The 25,210-nt window shown below is 40.4% G+C and overlaps 1 protein-coding gene across 1 annotated transcript in view; it reads left to right on the top strand.

Moving 5' to 3' along the window:
- clybl (citrate lyase beta like) overlaps window positions 1-25,210 on the top strand; it is a 53,740-nt gene that overhangs the window by 5,233 nt on the left and 23,297 nt on the right. The window contains exon 2 of the mRNA XM_079464578.1: window positions 24,119-24,329. Coding sequence (XP_079320704.1) covers window positions 24,119-24,329 — 211 coding nt within the window. The remainder of the gene's footprint in view (window positions 1-24,118; window positions 24,330-25,210) is intronic.

Below are 25,210 nucleotides of genomic sequence, written 5' to 3'. Positions count from 1 at the left end.
CAGTCAGCAGGGTTTGAAAGACAGGTGGCGCTGAGAATCCTATATTCTGCCTCTTGACCGGTCTTATGGCTCGGATATTAGACTAAGGGTCTATAGCTTACTTACAGCCTGGCCATGCTGCATACTCTCATCGTGTTTCAAAGTGCTTTGGACCAGTTGTAGTTTTAAAAATGTTTTTGTCATTTTCATATTGGTTTAAGGCTTGAACTATCGTAATCCCAAGTAGAACATTTGGCTCACGTTGCTATGAGAGTATATTTATAGATTGTGTAGTGATTCATAGATAGAAGTGATTCAATGTGAATTTTATAATAGTAACTGTTAAATGTCAAATTTAGGTTAATGCTCTAGGTTTTTGTTGTTCGTGAGGAAAAAGACTCCCATCTCTGAATTCTCTCTTTCCTCAGAGAGCCGTCTCTAGTTAACACTTTCATAATATGAGTAACACTGCTTTGCAATGCTTTTCTATGTAGCGACTGTTCACTGTGGGCATGGCAATTTAACACCATTGTAACAATATAGACAAGCTAGTAATTTCAAATTTTGAAAAAAAAGGATAAAATCATGAAAATAAGTTATCACCCAAATCTTATTAAAGCACCTGCCACTTTCAATTTACAGATTAGTACTTTCTTTAACATGAATACAAAACATTATCTCCAGTTTGATTTTCTAGGTTTGGTTGAACCTGACATCTTTTCAGGTATTCACACGTCTGTGGGATTTGGAGGGAGCTAATCAGTTTTCCCTGCTTTCAACGGACATGTGTTAGGAGCACGGCGAACCTGAAAAAAATACTAATTATGGATATCAACCCCCGCAATGATTACACCTCACTTCCTCTTTCCCCATCGCTACTCTTTTATGTGTCTTTTAGCTTGAGACTAAAGAAAGTAGTCAGCACATACTCTGACGCTTCAAGCAAAGAAGAACATCCATTACTCTGAAAGCTTATTCAGATGAGCTATTAAACAGTGTAAATACAGTGAGGTCGGTGCTGACCCCTCTTGCCCTTTACCTTCTTGATGTTCTCTGGTTATTATGCCTGGTACTGTTAATCTCACTCTGTGTCGATTTGGCAGAGAGGTCCGTCGGAGGTGGACGGGAGCCGCGCAGACCGTTTGCTTGCGCCTCTTAATGGGGGAGCGTGATGGGTGCCTGTTCACATCAGTGGAAATAAAGGGCCGACGCTGCCCCGCTAGCTCTGTAGCTCATTAGAACCAGGCCAAGGTCCTGCCACACACAGGTAGTGGACAAAGCCAAATACCTCATCACACTTGTCCTCGTAGGACGCGTCCATCCGCATCACTGACCCTGTGTTTTCAGCCTTCGGTTCAGTTACAGTTAGTGCCTCAGTTTTTCTACTACACACAATATTTGTTTGGTTAGTTTTTGTTTGTTTATTGTTTCCAGATGGCAGCCCTCAAGTTTGCCTGCGTGGCTTTCAAGTTCCCAGCGAGCGTTTTATAGTCTTGGCTGGAGTTCTTATCCTGTTTCCTAGACCCCGCTTTATGATGGGCGCTTTTTTTTTACCTTAAAACCGGGAACGACTGTCAAAAGCTGTCTGCACTTTTCCACCGTGAAAAGGTGCAGTCTAGCTTTGTTATGACGCCACAAGGTTTACCCTGGGTTTAAGGGTCACTTGTGAAGGCAGCGTCTCATTCACCGCAATTTATTTCTGTATTGGGCACCAGCCAGATCCCCTTTGTTCATGGAGGTGCAGTGAAATGTGGCCCTTTTGTTATGAGAAGGGATGACGAGGTTGGAAGCCTTTTCCCATGGCGGAATCTGGGCACCGTTTAAGCCACGTCATTTATTTACAGGAATACAGGGGGTTAGTGTCGGCTGTAAACGAGGGGGGTGGACGGCTCGTCCGTTGGATACGGTAAAAACCAGGGGGCCAGTCATGCCTTGGAGGGTCTTTTCTTCATTGCTAGTACATGAGTGATTACTCTGGCATGCCATCTCTGCCTCTAATTGAACTCAGGGCTTGAACCACCAATTTCAGAGACTGCGGCTCATAAAGGGCCGTTTTGTTGTAGTTTTTGTTGTTTGTTATCCACCATAGACACTTTCTCCAGGAAAGCTTTCCTGTTGCATGCAGCTGGTGTCAGGGCGGAGGTGTCATGGTAACAGTGTCAGGCAGGGCTTATCTCATGTCACTCTTAATCACGGGATCATCATGTTGTTAAGGTGCCGAGAAAGCTGCTATACAGTATCGAGCATAGCACCACCGTAACGCTGTCTGCCCCGAGGCTGACCCTAGGGAGAGGTGTGACCATAACGTATAAGCTTTGTTTTTTCTCCAGACCAGGCTGTCTGTTTAATCTTTTCCCTGACCGTTCGGTGGCTTGGGTCGGGAAGAGGACAGCGACTCTTGGCTGCACTTTTTCTGAACTGCGTTATCATGTCATGCTCTCCTAGAAATAGATGGGAATCCTCTGGCTAAAAGGAGCATGTTGAATCAGGTTGTCAGTAGTAATCCAGTGTGGTACGCCAGCTGCTTTTCGAATAGGATCTTCAATGGGCTTCCACATAGAAATGCCAAGTAATGCTGAGGAGCCTTTCGACTAAACTACAACCACAATTACTAAAATATGTTGGAACGGTCTCTAGACTACACTAATAATAACATTGGCCAATCAATGTGCAACCTGCCTATGGGTGTGATACAGGAAGTCCATAAAGGTGGGACTGTTTTCAATTTTGCGAAGGTCGAATCGTGGCAAATATGTTTGTTTCCATTACGTAACATACCAGTAATTCAGATGGGACTCGTAGGTGAAAAAATTCAAGTGTTATTTCCAATGAACATTGGATATTTATTTTAGACCGTTTTAACTGCTAGGCTTTGGGTCAAATATATTTAACTTTATTTGATTTATAAATAACGTTGACGTTTAGATGTGCATCTAAGGGAAGGCTTAATTGTTACACAAGATTCATTTGGGAGCTAGTAAGTAGATCAAACAGCCCTTTTCAAACAGTTTGCTTCTGAACTCATTATCACCTAATCGCTGATGTGCCAACAAACAACCAGGCTAATTATTCTGATTTTGCTTCCGCGAGAGCACAAAGTGAATTATTTTAACACCTTTGTAAATTTCCCCCAGAAGAGCGTTCTTTATCAGAATCATGTGCCCCAGCTGCTAAATGCTCCAACAGTTGATGGTGTTTCCTTCATTTTTGCTGTACACATGTTCATTGTATCAGATGATGACACAACTTATGACACATTTTTTGTTACTTGAGAACAAAGAAAAGTGTGAATCAGCCAGCGGCGGTTCTCCGTACCTGTTTTGTCTGAAAGGGTCCCCTTAGCGGTTTAGCCTTCCCGACTGGCCCGACAGACAGAAATTGAACTTAAATTGGTGCTTCCACAGCCGGCCTTTTTAAATCATCCGTCTGATCCGAAAGGATTTGTATTCAGTCGGCACGAAGGGCCGTGATTATGGAGACGTGTGAATTACAGACCAGGTCATTTGAAAGTGACGACCTGGCCGGGGCACCAAAGGGTTTGGATTAACAGCGTTTTGAGGCCTTTAATTTTAGGTGCTGATTTGTCCCCACAAACCCCCCTTAGTCCAGTTGGCACAGCTTTGATCTGTCCATTTGACAATGAGGCCGTCACAAGATTGCAAATTAAGGCAACTGGACACTAAATATGAAATGGAACAAAACAACATTTGGGGGCCTTTCTTGTTGTGGTCCATGCGTTAGGGATGGGATGTTTGTTTTTAATGTAACAGCAAAAAAAGTCAGCTCCCTCCTGTTTTGGACACCTGTTGGGATGTCTTGTTTTATTCTGTTCAATATTTAGTTTTCCTTGTTCTTTTTTACTTGAATGTGGCACGTGATATCCATCTCGCTCTGCTTGTTGTCAGAACGCAGTAAACACATGCCTTTCAGACCCGGCTGCAGCCATGCGCTACTTCCTATGTGCCTTTGTTTACCCTTCTGGGCCCCAGCTGTTGGGATAGGTGATAGCCGTGCTCTTCGCCCCGAGGCCTCCCAAAAACCTGAGTCTGTGCACTGTTGCACCCCAAAACATAAATGGGCACATTAGACACAGTACATTAAAAGGCTGCTGGTGTGGAGGTGGGTGCGTGTCCCAGGGGCCCTCGTCTCTCTCCTCCTTCACACCTCGGCCCCTTTCCCTCTGTCTGGACAGATCAGGGGCCACGACTCTGCGAAAGCTCAAAGCGGGGCTTTGTCCCCCCATTCTCCATTCACACGGTAGCTTCCTGATTTAGATATATCTCTGCCAGTGCCAACGGGTGCCCATTGTTTGTTTCTTTTCTTTGGTACACTGTGTTTGATCTGCTATTATGTTGGCCTGGGGTCGTGTTGACTTTTTACGTTTGCACAGGCGAAACTACCCGTGAGCTTTGCAGATTTTTATTGTATGGCAGCCGAATTGCACCGCAGCAGGGTCTTTCTAAACTCGAAAATTAATTTTGAAGTAAATGCTATATGCATTATAGGGGTGAGACTTTATAGGCTCAGATGCTGAATGTATAGCTCACAGACGAGGCAGTGTTTAATTCCCTGAGTTACGCAAGGCCTTTTTTCATAGTCAACACAAGTTTTAGCAGAATGTTACACTGCAAAACCAGCAGTGATTTAGCAGAAGCTGTTCTCTGAATGAAAAAATGGATGAAAAATAAAAACCACAATGTATTAAAATGATTGAAAACACAAATGTTGCAAATAGGTATTATGTGTGTGGGAGGTTACCAAACATATGTTGTTATATACTTTTTTTTATATTTCAAATTTATTAATCGTATTTATTTAACATATCGCATTTTAATTCAATATTGTGCATTCCACAGGGATGCAGGGATACTTTACCAAAAAATAAAAATTATTTCATCATTTACTCACCCTTAGATATAAGGGTAATACATGTCTTTGTTCTGCTGTACACACAGGACGATATTTGGAAGAATGTCAGATCTCAACCCCCCATTTATTGCCATAGTAGGGAAAATAAATACTATGGCAGTCAAAGGGGCATGAGATCTGACATTCTTACAAATATCTTCCTGTGTGTTCAGTAGAAAATCAGAAAAAAATTATACCGTTTTGGACAATCTGAGGGTGAGTAAATGATGACAGAATCTATATTTTTGGGTTAACTGTCCCTTTAACAACAATTCTAGAACATATGTTTTAGTGGTAAATGTTATATAAGGTCAAATACTGCAAAAACCTAGAGTATTAGCCTGTAACAAATGTCGTATTAACTGTACCATGATCATTATTTAACTGCGCCCAAAACTTACAACACTTATGATAATGGTTTTTAAACCATAAACATGACTTAAAGTGCTGATATTTCAAGATATGAGTGTTTATACAAATACAAACAGATGTCATATTCATTGTTAAAACCAAGACTGTTATAGAAAAAAATAAGACATTTACTGCCGTATAGGGTAGAGAAACACAGCAGAAAGCAAACCGCCCAGTTTATCCGGAATGACAATTTTCTCCCATCTAATGAAGTATATTTCCCTGTGGTTGCATTCAGCACTCCGATTTTGTGCAGATTCTGATTGGTGTTATAGCTGAGAGAGCGCGAAAGATTGGATCAATAACACAGGCCCGGGATCAGAAAATGAGGAAGCCTGTTCCCAAAATAATGGAAGCAATGATGGTGTCTCTCCACTCCTAATGAACTTTACTACGAGCGTACTTGAGCATGACTTTGTCTCAGAGCAATGCAAATGGAATTGCCCCCTGATGGTTTGGAATGCACCCAGCTGGCCTTTAAAAGGTGATAATTGGAAAATACAGGATACAGCCGTGGTCAGAAAAGGGACTTCTTGTTCCACTGATTTAACCACTGCACGTTTGATACAGGCTACGGCGAGCTTGCTTTGAACAAGATTTTTAGATTTTGCCCTTTGTGTGGTTTTCGTTGCCATTCAAACGGGTCACTTTTTTGGTTGATGTTCATTTTACTGAGGCATTTATCTTTTTTGTTTGTTTAAGGGCTGTCAGTCATTTTTGTCAAATTTAAGTGAATATGTTACAATATAGAGATTCAACTATTGAGTTATTTTTAATTAATCAACTATATAAATATATTTGAGGATAATTGAGAAACATTGTTGCTGAATAAAGCATTGAAATACATAATAAGCACAGAACCTTTTACAGAATATTGTAAAGGTTTTAATATGATTTATTTCCATATTGTTTTATTGAAGTCAAGAATGCACTGGCTTAGTCAACTTCTGTTCATTTTGCGGTTTAGTTGTCATTTGTTTTTTGTAAGTTTTCATTTATGTCTTAGGTACACATAGAGACTTTTAGGCGGTTGGGTTGCATTGCTATTTTGGCCTGTAAGTGCCAAGTGCCTTGATGCCAATTGAAAAGATAGTTAGACTTTTATTCTTTGCCTGCCTTAGCATAATTGTCTTGGTAAATGTTTGTTGGGTTGATTTAGACAGAAAGACTCTATTATATTTGATGAATTCTTTTTAGAAATGAACCACATATTCTCTTCTTCATCGTATGTTGCCCTTGTATATAATTAGACACGTAATGGTTTTCTAGGTAACGATTTTTAGGGGTCAACTTTAGATTACAGCTCAGCATCTGCTTACGTTTTTTCCCAGGCTTCGGTAGCTCTCAAGGATGAAGGTAAAAACATGCCCCCCTTCCCTTCTCCTGACTTTATTGTAGTCCTACAGCAGTGCATAAAGCCAGACGCAGCATTCCTCTACATCCACGGAAGGAAGTCATGAGGCCTGGGATTTTGGAAAGCTGCTGTCCCTTACAAGTCTAAATTGAAACCAGTTTGCTGCTCTTCCTTTAACTCGGGTTAAGGAGACGCAGCCGGACTTCATTAAAGTTACTCTGTGGTAAAGCGAAGTCCTGAAACTTGCCGTGAACGGCGCTCGGTTCAGGGTGATGCATTCCCGTCTATTTTTGGAGTCTTGTCAAAGCACAAACAATAAGGTTATCAAGTGACGCCACCATTAGATGGTTTGTTTTGAAAATGCCAGTGTTATCCAAGCAAAATAGCGTGTGTTCGGTGCCATCCTGCCTGACCTGGGTGTCACTCGGTTAATGTTTCCATCATTAGCGCGCGATATTCCGCCTGCACAGGAAAGCTTCTGAAATATAATATGGAACCTTTTCAAATAATTTCCTCTCAGCCGTAAGCCATGCTGCCAGCGGTTAGCAAGTTAACCGAAGGTTCCAATGCTGGATTCCAGTGAAAGACGCTCCTGGCCTTGCTTTTCTCTGGCTTTCAAAGTCACCACAGCCAGTGCTATTTTATACCGATCCTTTCTCAGCCAAAGACACAGGTTTGCGTACCTGCTCTAAATGCTTGATGCCTATTTTCCGTGTTGATGTGTATCAGGTGGTGGAAATTTTGCCCAGGTGGAGTTGAGAAGGAAGGGAGGTGGTTGGATGCTGCCCACAGCCAAGAAAAACAGCGTCTATCCCTCTCTTTCTACCACCTCTCTCCACCATACTGATTATCTAGACTTTATTTAGCTTACTGGAGATCATGTGAGAATTAATTTTACTGAGCGTATTAGAATCGGACATTACTGAGGAGGAACTTTATATTTAAGAGAGTAGCTGCACAATTTTTTTATCAGTAGCATTACAGCAATGCAGCAATCTTTTTTCTACAATGCGACATTATAGTTTGTGTTGCATTGCATTTCTCGAGCTGAGACAAAAGTCAAACGTACTTGCATCTAACACATTTTTTAAGTGTGTAATTTAGATTCACAACACAAAGAAAATATAATTTCCTAAATATTATCTGTTAATTTATGATCTCATTTGATATATGAAGTAATATATTAAGTGATTCAATATATTGATTATATAAATGAATAATAATACATTGTTAATATATAACAATATATTGAATAATACATAAGGAATTGATGCTTCAATTTGAAACACAAAGATCTAGGTTATGCTGCATACTCGTCTTTATGTGGGTTGAAGTAAAGTGACTTAAAGGGATAGTTCACCCCAAAATGAAAGTTCTGTTATTAATTTCATAGTTCCAAATCTATACATTTCTTTTGTTCTAATGAGCAAAATTGACTACTTTGGTAGCCAGTTTAGTTACAAGCATTTCTCTCAAATATCTTTCTTTGTGTTGATCAGAACAAAGACATTTGCAACAACTGTGGGAGAGTAAATGAAGACAGAACTTTCATTTGCGGGTGAACTGTTCCTTTAAAAGACATTTCGTGTGACATTTTGCCAAACAACTCAACTTATATCACAAGCTCACTAAATCTGAATTGGTGTAATGAAAAGAGACTGATTCAACTAATATGTTTTCATGCACATGCTCAATTACTGATTTTTGTCATTTTTTTGCAGATTGCATTAAGGAATCAGAAGCATTTTAATTACATACTTTTAACATTTTACACTTTGAGCCTTCATGCAGTGTATCTCGCCCACTCTACTTTGTATTGAACTGGAGCAGATGTCTTGTGTGCTAACTGTCTGGGTCATCCCTGCATGCATATTCGAATATTTAGCCTTTCCAAAGTTGTTGTATGAACAGAGTTGGTAATGTTGAATAAGAGGGCCATCATTTAATAAAACAAACTCCTGTGGCCCGTGGAACTCTACTTAGCTGTTTGGTGTTAGCTGTAATCTGTTGACAGTCTGTTTTAAAGAGTTATTTGACTGTATGCGTTTCTCCTTAGGGTTTTTTAGCCCCCCTGCCCCCTCGGTTACACACTGATGTAGGCCTTCTGGATTTACTGCGGCGTTTCTACAGATGCTGTGAAGTTTGCTGTCTGCAGAGTCGAGGCGCCTGCTCCGCTATTTGCATCCACCTGGCAGTTTAGTAAATTCATTAGCCAGAGGCAAGAAAACAAACATGCTGCCCTTTTCCACCCTCCCACCTCCGCACTACCTTTCCACGTTCACTTTTATTCCCTCTTGCCCTCCGCTCGGCATTTGTGTTACAGATTCTGTTCAATTCTGTATGTAAATAGACAGGTTTTAGGGGTTTGGAATGTTGGATTACAACCGTAGCCTTCAGTCATGTTTCCATTGTCACACTAAATAAACAATACTCACTATTCACATGATACTTTAGTTCTAATAACAACCCTATAATGTATCTAAATTGAAGTATTTATAACAAACATTGCTTGTACGGTAAGCCGTCTGATGTAGTGATATGTTTATCGTGAAGGGCAGTATCGTACAGACCGCAGATCTCGGGATCGCAGCAGCTACTGCACACAGAGCGAAGCTGGATGTCTGACACGCACGTGCTGGCCCCACGTGGAGTGCTGTACGCTACTGTGCCACAACGAACGCTCACCACTCCTCTTCATGAGGCTCGCTGGGTGAAAATGTGGCAGCGATAAATGTCGGTTTGCTGCATTTGCTACCCCTAGTGCTACTGCTGTCACTGTGGTTAACCTGAGAGAAAATGTTTAGCTTATGTCCCTCTGTGGTTTCCACCAACCCAGAGCCTTAAGTTATAGAGGAAATTAAGTTTTCAGCTGTGCATTTGGCACAGATTGTTGATCACAGGTTAGACCAAGATTCAGGCTGTGAGTAAACACGTTTTCCGGTATACATGTGCCGTCACATTCTTTCAGCGCGTGCCGGCCGGACATTGTTAAAGGCTAAACCGCGTTATTTTACCCACTCGAGACAGACTACATGAACCAAAGGCCGTTATTTGAGTTAATTCGTAACTAGAATATGGTTGGATTTTAATTACTGTCCCCACAAGGTCCTGTATGTGAGTGGAGGTGGGCGGCCTCAGTGGATTTGGTCACTGTGTTTTGGGGCAAGAGTAGGCTGGGCCTCAGGAAACTCCCTGTAGTGTCAAAAGCAATCGGGTCTAAGCCAGTATTAATTAAAGGATCTGGACTGGGCCGAAGGGAGGGCGGTGGGTGGTTTGAGTCCTGCCTGAGCTATTGCAGTCACAGAGGCTGCTGGGTCACACACTCACAAAAACACATACACAAATATTGTAGAGCTCAATGACTCTCAGTCTGATTTTCACACAAGCTATTTTGTGACTTCAACGGACATGTCTGGCCCGAAGTTAACGCCCGGTTTGTTTTGGTTATTGGTTAGCTAGTGGCTTGTAATATAACAATATATTTTATATTAATATTGATTTATATTATATATTTATTGTATATTAATTCATGAGTGATAGAGTGCTTTACAATGTTTTTCTTGTTCATTTTTTAGCTTTACAACCCCTTTACAAGTTCCTATCCACTTTTATTGTGTGGAAGAGAAGAATAAGAACATAATTTAAAACGTAATCATAAGCGATAAGGCTTAGTAACAAATAATGGGTGACTAGATCATTACACAATATTCAGTATTGGTTGATCGAACCCCCTTAAATTTGTGACCCGGTCTGTAAAAACCCAGCTAAAGTAATTTTGCGATATCTCAATTTTTTTCTACATGAAATGTAACATAAGATCTATGTAACATTCTTGATATAATCTTGATATCTGTACAATTGAAAATATAGTGAAATAGTTGAAATCAAACTTTGATGCTTGTAATCTCAAAATTAGATTTGGAGACTTAAGGATGGTTTTCACTGACTGGGTCACGTATTATTCCACCACTGTACTGTGATTATGAGTTCTAATATATGTGTATGTGACAAGTCACGCAAATTTGGTTTGATACAGACTCTGCAGCATTCATGCGTGCACCATTTGAATGGTTGTCCTGTTGATATTAGCTGTTTAGATGTTATTAGTGCAGGTCTGGTGGAAGCACTCATGCCTGAGAGGATCTGAATCCTGTGTAAATGTGTAATAATGCTGTAAATGCGCGTAGTTCATGACGGGTTTCACTCTACCCGCTCGCCTCAAGGTCAGTGTGTGTCACAGGCTCTTTGTTGAGTAATCACAGTAGCAGGTTCCGTGTCTTCTTTGGGTGCCTTATTCGCATGGGACACCCGTGAAAAATGCACCTCTCTTTTCAGCGTCTGGTTCATCAGGCCATTTTAAGGAAATGTGATTTTGAAGCATTTACTCCACTATTTTTCTCCCAGCTCATGTCTGGTTTTAAACCTGAAACTTTTCCATTTATTTTTAAACATACATAAAATAATTTAATTTATGTAATATAATTTTTTGTTAATAAATAATTATATTTCAATGCTGCTTAACTGCACATTTTTAGATTTCAGTTTCTTATTAATTTACAAAAATGATAGAACATGATCAATCACTGCATTTCTATTTAAAGAATAATGGCATTATAGTACATGCACATTTTGCTTTAATAGTGTGAAATATTTTAGATTTCACTGTAGAAAACATATAGCAAAAACGGTAAATTTTTCTTAACATTTTCATCATTTATTCCTTAATTGCCAACGTTTATAGTAAAAGAAACACTACACTATTTTTGCTGTACCATAAAATTTGTTTCAGGCAATGCAACATAAGCACCTGCTGTTCTCTGTTCTACCGCTAGAGGGCGGAGTAAACCAATCAGGCTGGTGACTTGGGGCTTTAGAGGAAGTGTTTTGGATTAGATGGAGCTGCCTCCAAAAACAGAGCAAATTGTCACACAAACATGATGCCCGAGGCGGAAATAACCTCAATACAAAGTCAGACAAAAGCCGATTGTTTGATTTGGTCTACTTCTGTTCCAAACCCAGATATCCAGTTAGCTTTGAGCTGGTACGGAAAGATTTTACCTGTGCTAATATGTGTCTCTCTGTCTAGGACTACATTCTCACTATTTGTCCAGTGTTCACATGGCATGCAGAAGACACATTAGTTGTCTTTGTATAAAATGTTCTACCAAAAACCTAGAGACAGAGTATCTTCCTCATACTGGGCCTCAGCCACCTGTGGTGCAGCTAGATCATCCATCTTTCCCCCTACGCACACAGCGCTATGGGTCCTGCCCCCTGACAATAGTTGTTCTCTAAGCGTTCTGATGACTTAATGTAACATTTTAAAATAACAGTTCACCTAAAAAATGTAATACAGTCATGTGATTGTAGAAAGCCTGTATGGCTTTCTGTCTTCCATGGTGCATGAAAGGAAAATCTTCGGAACCTTCAGGAGCCATGATGTGTTGATGAGGAACGTACCAAAAGGGCTCATGAATGGAATCACATATTTATTTATCTATGTGGGATTAATAGAATCTGTTGGGCAAGGTCATTGCTTGACATTAGGACCACTAGAGTGTTCTGGTCATAGTAATAATGGTTGGTATTTGTGAAGTGTTCACGCTTCACTTTTATTTACTCATCTTTTGGTAACCAAACAACATTGGCCCCCATTGACTTTTATTGTATGGACACAAACCACTTGGACAATTCTCAAAATGTCCTGTTTTGTGTTTCACATAAAGAAGTCACACAGGTTCTGTACAGCTCGAGGGTGAATAAATGATGATGCACTGTCATATCCTCATTATATCATTTATTTTCTTTCTCAATTTGCATTACATTCAATCTTCTCGAAAACATAGATCTGTAAAAGCAGTCGAAAACATTTACAGTACAGTACTCGTGATATATCCGTCTTGGTGTGTTTGTGTGTGAAGGGTACTATTAGTGTTATGCCAGTCAGATGGTGTGTGTTACGGCGTGTTTAAGAGCCAGTCTGAGGCACCGGCTTGCTAGTCCCTGCAGGTCGCAGTCCGCTGGGCTTTAGTCAGGTAGGCCCTCCATAGAGAGATGACTACAAAGGGCTCCGATCTGTCCATATGGCGAAGGGAGAGAGCGAGGCGTGTGTTTGAGGTGCTCTGGAGCACAGCCAGAAGAGTTGAGCGTGGCGTGGAGACTACAGGGCCTGTCGAGAGCAGAGGTATGACAAAGCATTGCCCGTCTGGAACTGAATGAGTGTAAGAGTCGTGTGTGCGTGAGTGCATGCTTCCTCTGAGATTGTATGTAGGTTAGATTTGTTTTGCCAGCTGTGTGTGGGTGCATGCAAGAGTTCATGGGTACGTGGCCACATGTTTACACATACATGCACCTGCACATCCGTGATGACTTTTTTTAAACTGGTTTGGTGTGTGTTGCTAAGAGATTTGGACAGACTTTAATTATTAAACTTTAATGCATAATTTGTGTTTCGCAGTGTTTTTGTTATGGAGATGAGTTAAAATATACACACCTTAGCAATAGCTTATGTTTTTTTTGGATGAAGAAATGTTTGGAGTTTTTTTCAGAAAATGTAATGTTGTTTGAGTTCATGTCTCCTTCTTTTGTTGTTTGTTTGTGTGTGTGTGTGTGTGTGTGTGTGTGTGAGAGAGAGAGAGAGAGAGAGAGAGAGAGAGAGAGAGAGACATTGTAAGGGACAACTTCTGGCAGTGACTCGTCAATCATGGCACTGCTGTTTAAAACAAACACTAATCAGTCAAACCCTCTCAACCTGTGACTCTCTTTCTCTCTCTTGCTCTCTCCATTTAAAGAGACAGTCACACTGTCCTCTGGTTCCTCCTCTTTCTCTGTCTTCCGCTCACTGTTGCTGCTAAAACAATTGCAACCACACCGCTCAGATGGCAACGTTTGCCAAACAATTACCTCATTTGTTTATCTCAGCATAAGGCAGACTATCAGTGAATGTGATTTGTTGTCCCCTTCAATTATTTTCTCATTTCATTCTAACAACTGTTTCAAACGTACACCAAACAACAACATGTTTGTTGTTCCATTTAAAGAATGGATGAGGGCATGTAGAAATTTTTTGAGTTTTAAGCAACATTTTATTTCAGAGATATGCTCTGAACTGGGATGTCACCAGGGTTGATCCATTGCGGCAAACATCATAATCGCGATATTTAGGCCAACGTTGAGATCGTGATTATTTAACATGATTCCTCACTGAGACAAAGTAAACAAATAACTTTTATTATTAACAAATCATTTCAGATTTTTTCAAATGTAAGTAGCATACAATAATAATATCACCTTGATTATTTAGTTTTTGCCGAAATTTACGATTGCCATAAATTACGAGTAATTGCACAACCCTAGGTTTCTCAATATGCTAGTATTGACGATAACAGCCATATTCAATACCATGATTACCGATGTTTGTGTTAATTCTACATATCATTATATCGTAAATAATTATTTTAAAATAATACTTTTTTTGCCCTAAGAGCCTCCCTACACACTTTGACTGTGATTGACAAAAACAAGACAAAACACAAAATAAACAAAATCAAAGATGAATTTGACCTTTTAGTAGATATTGTGATAATCGTTACTCTAAAATATTTTGGTCTCAATAACCGCGTAGTTAAAACTTGATATTGTGACAGCCCCAATCTGAACTGAACGTTATGATACAAATGATACAAACTCCAGTTAAACCACCCCCTATCCCACAATGCAACCCCGCAGCACCTCAGCGAGCAGTGAAAAACGCTCAGCGCCTCAACGGCCGACACCTCGCGGCCCCCGCTGTCAGGTTAGTAAAGGCCCGGATCTATTTGCATGAAATAAATAAAAGCGATCGCTCGTCAAGCATGCTGCAGTGGCAAAAGGTTTCCTCTCCCAGATGCAATCTCCATCTGTGCCTCGGCCACCCGCCCCGTCACGTTACGTCTCAAATTATTTCACCAGAGTGCTACTTTTATTAACATTGTGTTGTTTTTTTTCTCTTTGTTTCTTGATCTTGTCTCCCTTTTTCGTTCACTCCACTTTGGCTGCGTCCCACTGTGAGGACGTTTTATCTTAACGTCGGGCACCCCAGATCGCATCGGTTCAGAACTATAGGCGAATGGATGTGGGCTAATTAATAACGTGTCGGATAATGATCGGTGAACATGGTGAGGAGCTTCTCTCTGCGTCTTGGCTGATGAAAAGGATGAGGTTTATTAGTCCTTACAGAAGAGACTGACCCACTCAACTCTCTCTGTCTCTCTCTCTTTTAGTCTCTCAAAACGCCCCGTCTGCCCTCTCAGTTGAGGGTTGAGTCGTAGGGACGGTACGCACACAAATGTGCACGCACACGCGCGAGAACCCAGCGCCTCCACTGTGATTTAGAGTGCCCCAGATAATGAAGCCATATAAGCCTGTTATTTGCTGTTTTATAGCTTGTTTTATGAAGGTGAGCTGACAAGCACCGTCCATAATAGTTCCTGTCAGTTAAACTGACAGCATTACCAAGAGAAAAGGGCCCAGAGAAATTCAGCGCTCCAGAGAATAGCCGGCCCCTTTATGTGGGCTGCGCTCCTTTGATGGCCATCAGGCTGCAGGCTATCATTTTACATTTTACGTCGGCTGCTATTGTCAGGAGACTATTATTGCTGCTGAACTCTGGTTAAATTCACACCTTGCCGCTAATCAATTACAGCGTTGATCCATTAATCAGCTAAAGTGAGAGGAAAAGAAAGAGCCGTGGGTTAAAAGTGGCTCCTCTTCGTTGCTTTGGGCAGTGCTTCACCGGAGTAGTGACTTGATCGGCAAAACTGTTTGCCTGGGAATGCTCAGATCTGTTATTATCAGTATAGGTGTATAATATTTTGGCATGCGTAAAATAATGTTTAATTTATCTTATTTGCTGTGTTTGCAAAGATAAAATGTAAAGGTCATGAATAAGATTGCATGCTTTTTTTGCATCCAGTGGGATTTTTGACTCGTGTGAGTTGGCAACCACCCACAGTATTGGGTGATGAGTTTTACAATTTACATCTTGTCATTAAATTATTTATTCATGTTTGAATCATTTCTTAAATTAAACGTTACTCTGAACTATTGTAGCTGATCTTTATACTTCTTTACTTTTAAGTTCTAAGGACAGGCACGCACACAACATTTCATACTACGTTATGCATATCTCAAAATTGTTCTTTCTGTATGCATATCAGCATTAATCTTTCAGGCCGAGGCAGTGTGCCGGAGCATGCAAATGACCCTGTGCGGGGGAGGCAGCCATCGTTTGGAAAGATTTTATAAAAACATGTCAAACAAATCAGTCCCCCCTTTCCTCCTCGCCCGCTTGTATTCAGATGCTCTCAGTCTTGGAGGTGACACGATTTAACTGTAAATGAAGCCCTGCCACTTATTAAAATGGACAGCACACCCTTGCTCCGCTAAAAGAATATTTTCTGTTCCAACAAAGTGTCTGCAATAAGCAGGGGAAATGTTAGCGGAGGGCATGATAATTATAGATGGGCCTTATTTGTGTCTGGAGTCACGAGGGCTTTTTGTCAGGACGAGATGAAGGCGAACGGCTCTTTAAGAGTCATCCACATGTTGAATGGATGAGTGGGTGGGGATGAATGTTACTTCGGGGGTTAAAAGCTAATTGTGTTGATGCACAAAGAGGTACTTCAAAAGTCCTGGAAAAGAACAGGAGTAGTGCCGCTGTGGCAGAGCGCTCGCTGTGGGAATGAATCGGGGATCCAGCATCACCTTGAAAGTGCCTAAACAGACAGGAGCGACTTTCTGTCTCTCTCTCTCTCTCTCTCTCATACTAGCTGTCTGTCAGTTGGTCCCTTTCGTCTTTCCCTCAAAAACGCACTTGCGATGGTGTCACCCTCTTCTTGTCAGGTTCTTTGACTGTTGCTGCTTTCTTCACTCCTCTGCCCATATTCCGCTGTCAGTCTTGCATTTTATTTCTCTCCCTCATCCCCATCGCCTGTTAGACGCCCCAACCCCTCGGCCATCCAGCAGTTCCTTGTGGGTTTTTGTGAAGTGGGGAGGGAAGCACTTCTTGTGTAGATTTTTCAGTTCTTCAGTATGTCATTTGGCCGTGAGGGCCATTGTCTGCAGCTCCTTTTCTCCGCGCCCCTTCGCCGCAACGAGTTGTGTCTTTCCCTCATGATCAGCACTTTTGTTGCCTTTGTTTCTGGCTGTACCTCAGAAGTCCATCTCCCCTTTTATCTCCCTCCCATTCAAACCGAAAGGGAACAGTTGTGCTCTGTTGTGGAGATGTTCCACTGGATTTTCACCAGTGGGGTTTCCTTTCAGACCCTTCAAAGTGCTACAATGGAGCTCCAAAGGCCTGAATGGCTATTGCCGAGTGCACACTCTTAGTAGGATCCCTTATTTTGTTTTCCCGGAGTCAATAAAAATGCTAAGTTAAAAGGTAACCCCGTTGCCCTACCCACACCCTACGCTTGCTCCCTCCTTTTGATGGAGCCTTCTCAATTATTTCTAAAGAAAAATTAATGGGAAAATTTTCAGTTTCCAACCTGCTGTGAAAGAGAATTGAACAGTGCAGTTTGTTTCTCACATCGGGTTGTAACTTTTGTTTTTCACATGTTTATTAGTGCCCGCATCTGCAGCTCCTGGCAAAAGTTTGTTTGGGACCCACCAGGTTTTGTTAACGTCTTGCCGTCATTATTTTGCTGTCTCTGCTCTGCAGCAGGGAATTGGATATAGACGTTTCTTGTGCTACGGGCAGGCAGTCATGAGTCTTTAGTCCAGGAAACAAAAACACTCTGATGCTTGACAGCTGAGCCGTCTGTAGTCTGAGCCTTTGTGTGGAGAAGAATTAGAGCTTAGAGTTTGCGGTTTGTCAGTCTTTGTGAGTGTGCAGCTTTGTGGAAGAACAGAAAGAAAGAGCGAGCAGCCCTATTCCAGAAGGATTACAGGTAGATGCGCTGGCCAGTGCGCATAACTGCTATGACTTCAGCCTCATTGTGCAGATTATGGCGTAAAATCCACTCTAATGAGGCAGCGGCGAGGGGACGATGGAAAAACGGAGAGCAGGAGACTCCTAAGATACTGTTGCCAGGGTCACCAGCCACCAGCTGATCCTGTTACGAGAGGATCAGATATGTCTGACGGCCCCTTGAGGGAGAGAAGGAAAGAGGAGGGAGTGATGGTAAGGCAGAGGAGAGAAGAGAGTTTCAGTTTGTCTTCCTGACCATCATCAATGCCCTATGGTTAATTTGGCCAGATTTTTAGTGCTGGCCTTCGTGTTTCAGACTAAAAAAACAAGACTTATCCCATGCTGAGAAGCAGCTTTTACTGGGATTGTTTTAGCCTGGTGCCCAGAAGAGGCGGGGGGGCAAGACAAGGCCTGGAAATGTGATAAATATTGATGACTCCTTGACCGTTCATTTTTTTCTCCGTCTTCCAAACTATGTCATGTTTATGCATCATGGCATTGATTTGTGTGTTGTTGTTTGCCCCCCTTATGTTTCATCCTTCTACCCCCCAATTCCAAATTTAATTTAAAAGCCCAAACGCGACAGATCCTGAAAATTGTTTGCATATTAAAAAGATGCTGATCATCACAGAGTAGAAACACAAATCTTTAATTTTGTGCATTTTAGACACGGCTACTGCTATTGCTGCCAGACGGTGGAAATAATTGTAAAATCTGCATATTGGGAGGAGTGCAGTTGACCTGTACGAGACAGGAAAGTGAGGGGGGGTTCAATTGGACAACATATTTATCCATGGTTCCGTGTCCAGAGCTGTTTATGAATACATGAAACGGGAGTTTAAAGGAAATGCAATGCTGCAGCAGACAGCTAAAATAAAACGTAATTTTCATTGTTTTGTGCGGAAACTGAAATTGTAATTACTATGTCGACTAAAAGTCTATGATGTGATTTTCATAGCTTCTTTGAGGACGATTTGGCCCATTGTTTGTTTTGTCAGTTTAAGAAAAGATAAAACACATTTTTTTGGTATTATCATAAAATGCATGCTTAATCTAAAGTTGTATCGTAGCACATATTATTCAAAATGTCACCAACATGTTTTAAGCTTGGACATAATCAGTGGGCATTTAAATGAGTGTATCTGAGTGTGTTCGGCTACAGTATCATTAGGACAATTATAATGGCTACTTAAGCAGATTAGGGATGCACCAATGCCACTTTTTAAGGATCGAGTACGAGTACCGATATTTTCTCCCTGGTACTCGCCGATACCGATGCCTGTTGTACAGTTTGTTTTAGTTTTTTATGTGCCAATTTTCTAAGAACAACACGATGAGACTACTGAATATATCAGCATCTTTATTTTTAACAACTTCAACTCATATTATGAAAAAATAAATCATTCTTACGTGCTTATCACAAATTTTCAAAGCCCAAATTTCACGGTGTCCAATAACCTCCAAAGGGCAAAAAAACCAAGGATGTAAGCATCCAGATTGCCATGCGTGGGTCGTCATCATGGATTTTGAAATATTTCCACACTGCTAGGCTGACATTGTGTCTGCGGCTGGTGTCTCTGTGTGCACTGGAACATTCTGTCAATTAGGTAACGTGAGGTTTCGGTCTTTGGAATTGGGGATTTTTTACGAGTACATGAGCTTGGTATCGGTGCATCCCTAAAGCAGATGTTACAGTCTTGCAGTAAATCTTTAAATCATGTTTTCCAGTTATGTTGGCATTTTGAAACTGAGGGCGTATGACCACATACATACCCTCACCTTCTACTTGTGGTCTAATCTCAAATTTAGAAGAAAGTAAAGTACACCTCAGATCGCATAAGAACAGTAAAGGAAAATGTTAATGATATTTTTCATTTCTAATACATCTGCATTGCAGAGGCAGTTATACAGTTTGTTCGGGGCAGTTGTAGCATATCACTCAGCTACGGGCGAGTATCAATGTCTGACCAAAACACCAGTGGATTCTGTATTCTCTCCGGCCTCCTTATGTAGACTTGCATCTAATGAGGACCAGGCTTGTGTAAAAACAGCAAAGAGCAGAAAACCTCAGAACTCTCACCAGTAAATCCACTAACTGCTGAACTAACTGCCTCGAGTTATCATAGCCTTTCAAGTCCAAAAACTGAGGACTGCAGAAATGTTGTATACATCAGGGATTGCTGAACTTTGCTGAAAACATATATCATACTTTAATGACAAGGCAAAATGCCGGACAGATGTATCAATAAAACGGTCCAGATTGCGTATCTCGGAAGCTCTGCGTGGATTTGGTTGGGAAGACCGGCTCTCTCCAAATGGTTCCAGAGCTGCCGTAGCGCTGTAATAACATTTATTGCTTCTTGTTTTTATTGCTCATGGTCTGTGTTGCTTTTTATGTGATTTATTGTATACATAATATTGGCTACTTGAGTTACCATTGCGCTTATTAATTTCAGAGTTTTCTTAGCTAAGTGTGGGTCCAAATGAGAAACGGCCAAATCATGTAATCAAATAAATCACTGGGTGATAAGCTCATTTTCCTGCAGTGAGCTCATTGAATGAATGGCCATGTTAAATGTTAGTATTAAAATCTCATTAGCCATTGTAAAGTGGAATTTTAGGTTGCTTTAAAATGTAAAAGTGGTATGCAACTAAATTTAAAGACTTCAACAGCCAAGTAAGCCAACAATGCATGCTTCTGCATTAGCTAATGCTAATTAGCTTTGCAGTGTCTCAGTATAGCAGTTATTATAACTTAAAAATGCTATAGAAGGTTTAATCTTAACAACATTAACAAATGTTACTGTGCATGCGCTCTTTGTGACCCCAACTTAACTTCCTGTACACATTCACAAACAATAGAGTGCCTGTATATTATTTCTGACAACAATCAAAAGAAAACCGAGAAGAACCATTTTCTCGATATTTTAAATATAGACTCCGATACCAAGATGTCAACCCCTAGATGTCAATGTACCGTGCGGTTTGTTTAAATGCGTCAAAACTACAGGACCCTTTTAATAAAATAAACATACAACAAAATATAAATATATATTTTATTTAATACAATTATTATACTATAAACTAATAATATAAAGGAATAATAACTTAAATTAAATATAAATAGTTCCCGCTGAAAAGGTCTATAAACTATGAGATTTTAAAAATGGTTCATATTTTTATTTTATTAATGCAAGGTGTTTCGCTGGGTGACATGGCTGTGATGCTAAGAACATTTCTGAGTTCAAATCAAACTTTTTTGGGGCTGGTCTCTGTCAATCAATTCTTCCACCTGACAAAAAAATTCCTGTGTCAGAGTGAATTTTTATGCTCCGGGCTGAATAAGAAGCGCTTAAAACAAAAGGGATTTCAAATGTGCTGAGTAAAATTCAAACCTCTGACCTTTTTTATGAAGGTATTCAATTGGTTTTATTCTGTTTTAAAGTAAGATTTTTTTCATTATAACAATGTATTATAGTTAAAGAAACTAAATTGAGGATTGAGGCTAAGAATGAGCTTTTCAAAGGTTGGTGAGGTTGTTTTGTAACGTTTAAAATATAATAAAAATTATAAATCGATCAAGCAGTTTCTAGAATTCATGCTAAATAAACGTTGTTTCCTTATTATGTTGGTCTGCTTGTTGGTTTTAGAAGGCTTCTGACTTTTCAGCTTGTCAGCCTAGGAGAGAAGCTGGTTGACCAGCTAAAAACCAGCTTGGCCAGCCTGGAGACCAGCTTAAACCTGTTAAAACCGGCAAACCATCATTGGATGATTGACAGTTTTAACAGGAAATTAATGTGGATGAATGCAGGTTTATTGGGACACTTTGACAGTTTTCTCAGTTTTTACTTGAATTCACCGTTTATCATTTTTTTAAGGCAAAACTGTGGAGAGACTAGGACAGAAGTTGGTTGACCAGCTGAACCAGCTAAAAACCAGCTTGGCCAGCCTGGAGACCATCTTAAACCAGCTAAGACCAGTAAACCATCATTGGATGATTTACAGTTTTAAAAGAAAATTAATGTGGATGAATGGAGGTTTATGGGGCACTTTGACAGTTTTCTCAGTTTTTACTTAATTTCACCTTATATAATTATTTTAACCTATAGACAGTTTCATTGGACGCACGTGTCTGACCCAACGTAAACTTCTGTTCTGTGTTTGGTTAAATATAACAATTAATTATTTATAAAGTGTATATAAGTATTTTATTATATATTCATTGTATTAAATAGAATAACTACTCTACCGTTATTGATTCTTTGCAGAGGTCTAACGGAAGTTAAGTTTGGGCCACTCAATGGCCGCTAAAACCGTATTTACAAAAGTCAAAGAGAATGTGAGAGAATATTTTTATCAGTGGGAGAATATGTTTTGTATTAATGTTACAATCATCTTTACATCTGTGTGTCTTCATGCAGCTCGGATGAAATCTCTTGTTATTAAAAGTGATAACATGGTCATGTGCATGTCTACAGCTTAGGAACACACAGTCAGAGGCATCCCCCGCTGAACACACACCATCACGGTCGACCACAGCACACGTGTGAGGGTTAGCCCTACGCTTTTGAAAACGCTAAAACCTTTAATGATTTTACCGGTTTGTCTTTTCCTCCTCTATCTCCTTCGAACATAAAAGCAACAGTTACAACTAAACACAGCAAACTTCTCTCTTTCCCCATGGCAGCTAGGTTGAAGCAAAGTGAGACCCCCACTGTGTTTAAAAAGGCATAGAGAGAGTATTGCTGAATGGTGTCTCTCTATTAGACCCCTCATACCTCCGTCAAGCGATCTGCTCTCTCGCTCTCTCTGATAAAGCTCCATCATGAAAACCCCTCTTCCCCCATGGAGTTTTCTTTCTTTACCTTTATGAAATCTATTCTTTAATTACAAGTGCTATCATTTTGTAAGCCTCCTACTTACAAGGTAATTTATTTCTTTTTCAAGTGCCCACTTAAAATGCCTTTTTAACATTTCACCCTGCAGCAGTATGCATCGAATTTAGAAGATTTCATTTGGATCCTCCCTCCCCTTTTTCTTTTCCCATGTCTTTTCAACCCCCTATACACATGTACATCGCCTACAATTTCACTGTTTAGATTCTTTATTGCCAATTCGGGCATTGTAAGCTTTGAGGTATTGAGTAATAGCAAGTTCCTCTCCCCTCTCATTCTCTCCTGGTACTAAGTGCAATTGCTTTTTTTTCATTTCCTCCTTTCCTGCATGTTGTGGTAGTGCCACTGAGCAAATCTGAACACTATAGAATTGAGAATCCCTACCGAGACTATGTGTACTTAGGCCCACTCACAGCCATAACTACCTGAATTGCTTTTAATTGCCTGGTGTAGATAAATCATCTCGGTCCAGAATATGCCTGCTTGGTTCTTGAGGGCAATTGTAAACTGAAAGATCGGATTAAGTGGCTATTGATGTGACTTTAGCTTCTTTCAACAACAAAGACCCAAAGAGAATTCCTAAACCCCCACCTCCCCAAATTCACTCTGCTACCCCTTCTTTAGCTCAAGGAGGAAAGGAATACAGTCAAATAATACAGTCCCTTCATGAGCAGTGGAAAGGAACCAACAAATGTTGTGAGAGGCAATTACTTGTATGTGATACCAATTAATTGGTGTGTTTATTTACGCTAATTGTTTGAACGTCCCTATTTGCAGAAGAAAACAAATAAATGTGTGTGTGGTTGTTAGTGATGAAATTTGTTTGAAGAAAGTCGTAAAAGAGCATCTCGACTAGAGGAACAGAAATTTTGTGTCTCTCTGTTTAAATTAATGCTAAGAAGTAACTCACCAAAAGGGATAGTTCACCCCAAAATAAAAAATCACGTCATAATTTACTCCCTCTATAGTCATTCCAAACCTGTATGACTTTCTTTCTTTTGCAGAACACAAAAGAAGATATTTAAAAGAATGTTGGTAACCAAACAATGGTGGTACCCATTCACTTTTGTTATTGTATGGACACAAAACCAATGCAAGTCAATGGGTGCCGCCGTTGTTCGGTTACCAACAAAAATATCTTCTTTTGTGTTCTGCAGAAGAAAGAATGTCATACAGATTTGAAATGACATAGGGTGAGTAAATGATGACAGATTTTTCATTTCTGTAAGAACTATACCTTTACGTTATGATTGGTGTGGTGGTGTTTGTAATCCCTTCTTAAATCGTATTGGCTTGGCCTTAAATAGATTTTTTCAGCTGTGCTTGCTGAGCCATTGTGAATTAGCATGAGAGAAGAAGCGTTCGCTCTGATGTTGTCAAAGATAAGAGCCTCAGGTCAACGGTGCTTATCCATTAGGAGACAAAGAGGAAAACAAACCTTGTTTTGTCCGTTTGTGAAGATTTGTAAGGGAAATTAAAATGTTGAATGTCTGGAGGGCTTTGAGATTAAGAGTTTTGTTTTCATTGAAAATGCCTCTAAAACTTTTCATAAACTGAACCTTTACAATGGTAAATATGCAAATACAGTTTCACAGTATATATCTGTTTAAATGTGAATTTCAGGGGGATCAGTCGGCGAATCTTGGCAGCGGTGCCCTGGTGTCAAAGTAATCAGCGTGCCCACCATACTTCTGGCACCTCTCTAAAGTACATACCACGCCGCGCCGTTCTCTACGTGCCGGGCAACGACGAGAAAAAACTGCGGAAACTGACTTCGCTTGACGTGGACTGTGCCGTTCTCGACTGTGAGGATGGGGTCGCCCTCAACATGAAGGTACCGACTGCCCCCATTCTTTCCCCAAAACCTGATTTGAAATCTCCATCATTCAAAGTTCTCTTTTAGCCAGGTGCTGATCCTTAATCGCTCCAAAGAAAGCTACCTAAGCGCATTGCCTAAAACAAGCACATTTCCGTCCCATTATGTGCCAATAAAGGCAAAAATGCCCCCCTATCACATTCCCTTGAAACAAGGTGCCCACTTCACACAGAGCAAACAGCGGGAAGTCAGCAGATGCTGCAGGTTAAAAGCATTCTCGACCCGCCCACACAGCCAGCCAATTGGCCCTGTTTACCTCTCCATGAAATCGTGATTGGTGCAGGAGCTAAAGGAGAAGCGGTGGAAAGGAGTCAGCTAACAAAGGTTTTTAAGTCATGTTAATAAAGATGATTGATATGGCCAGAGGCTATTCCTGCTTGAGTGGGAAAAAAGAGTTTGACAGACAGCTAAACTATGACCCCTGAGAAAAGGTGAAGGATCCCTATGTTTTGTAACACCCACTCATATCTTTATCACTGTTAAGTGGGGGAAAAGGTTTCTAAAAGAAACATCAAGTATCCACTAAAGCTGAAAAAATAACTAGCTTAATGCTCTCCAGTCTTTTGTTTAGTTTCAGTGCCTCGGTTTCTAGTTAATCCACCCTTGACAGTCTTCAAGTGTTGAAAAAGATGTACAAAGTGTCCTGTTTTGTATTGATGCTCACCTCTCCAAACATAGCATTGTTAACTGATATAGATCAGCATGTCTGTTTTACAAAAGTTATGGTTGCTTTTTACAAGAACTGTATGAAAAGATTAAAGCACCGAACAGAAATTCTCAGTTTAAGAAGCGTTCTGCCCAGATAGGATTATTTCATTGAGGAATATTAATACTATGTG

This window comes from Barbatula barbatula (assembly GCF_947034865.1).
Source record: "Barbatula barbatula genome assembly, chromosome: 9".
Taxonomy (NCBI): domain Eukaryota; kingdom Metazoa; phylum Chordata; class Actinopteri; order Cypriniformes; family Nemacheilidae; genus Barbatula; species Barbatula barbatula.
The sequence above is the reverse complement of the archived record's forward strand: the minus strand, read 5'-3'. Positions and strand labels throughout refer to the sequence as shown.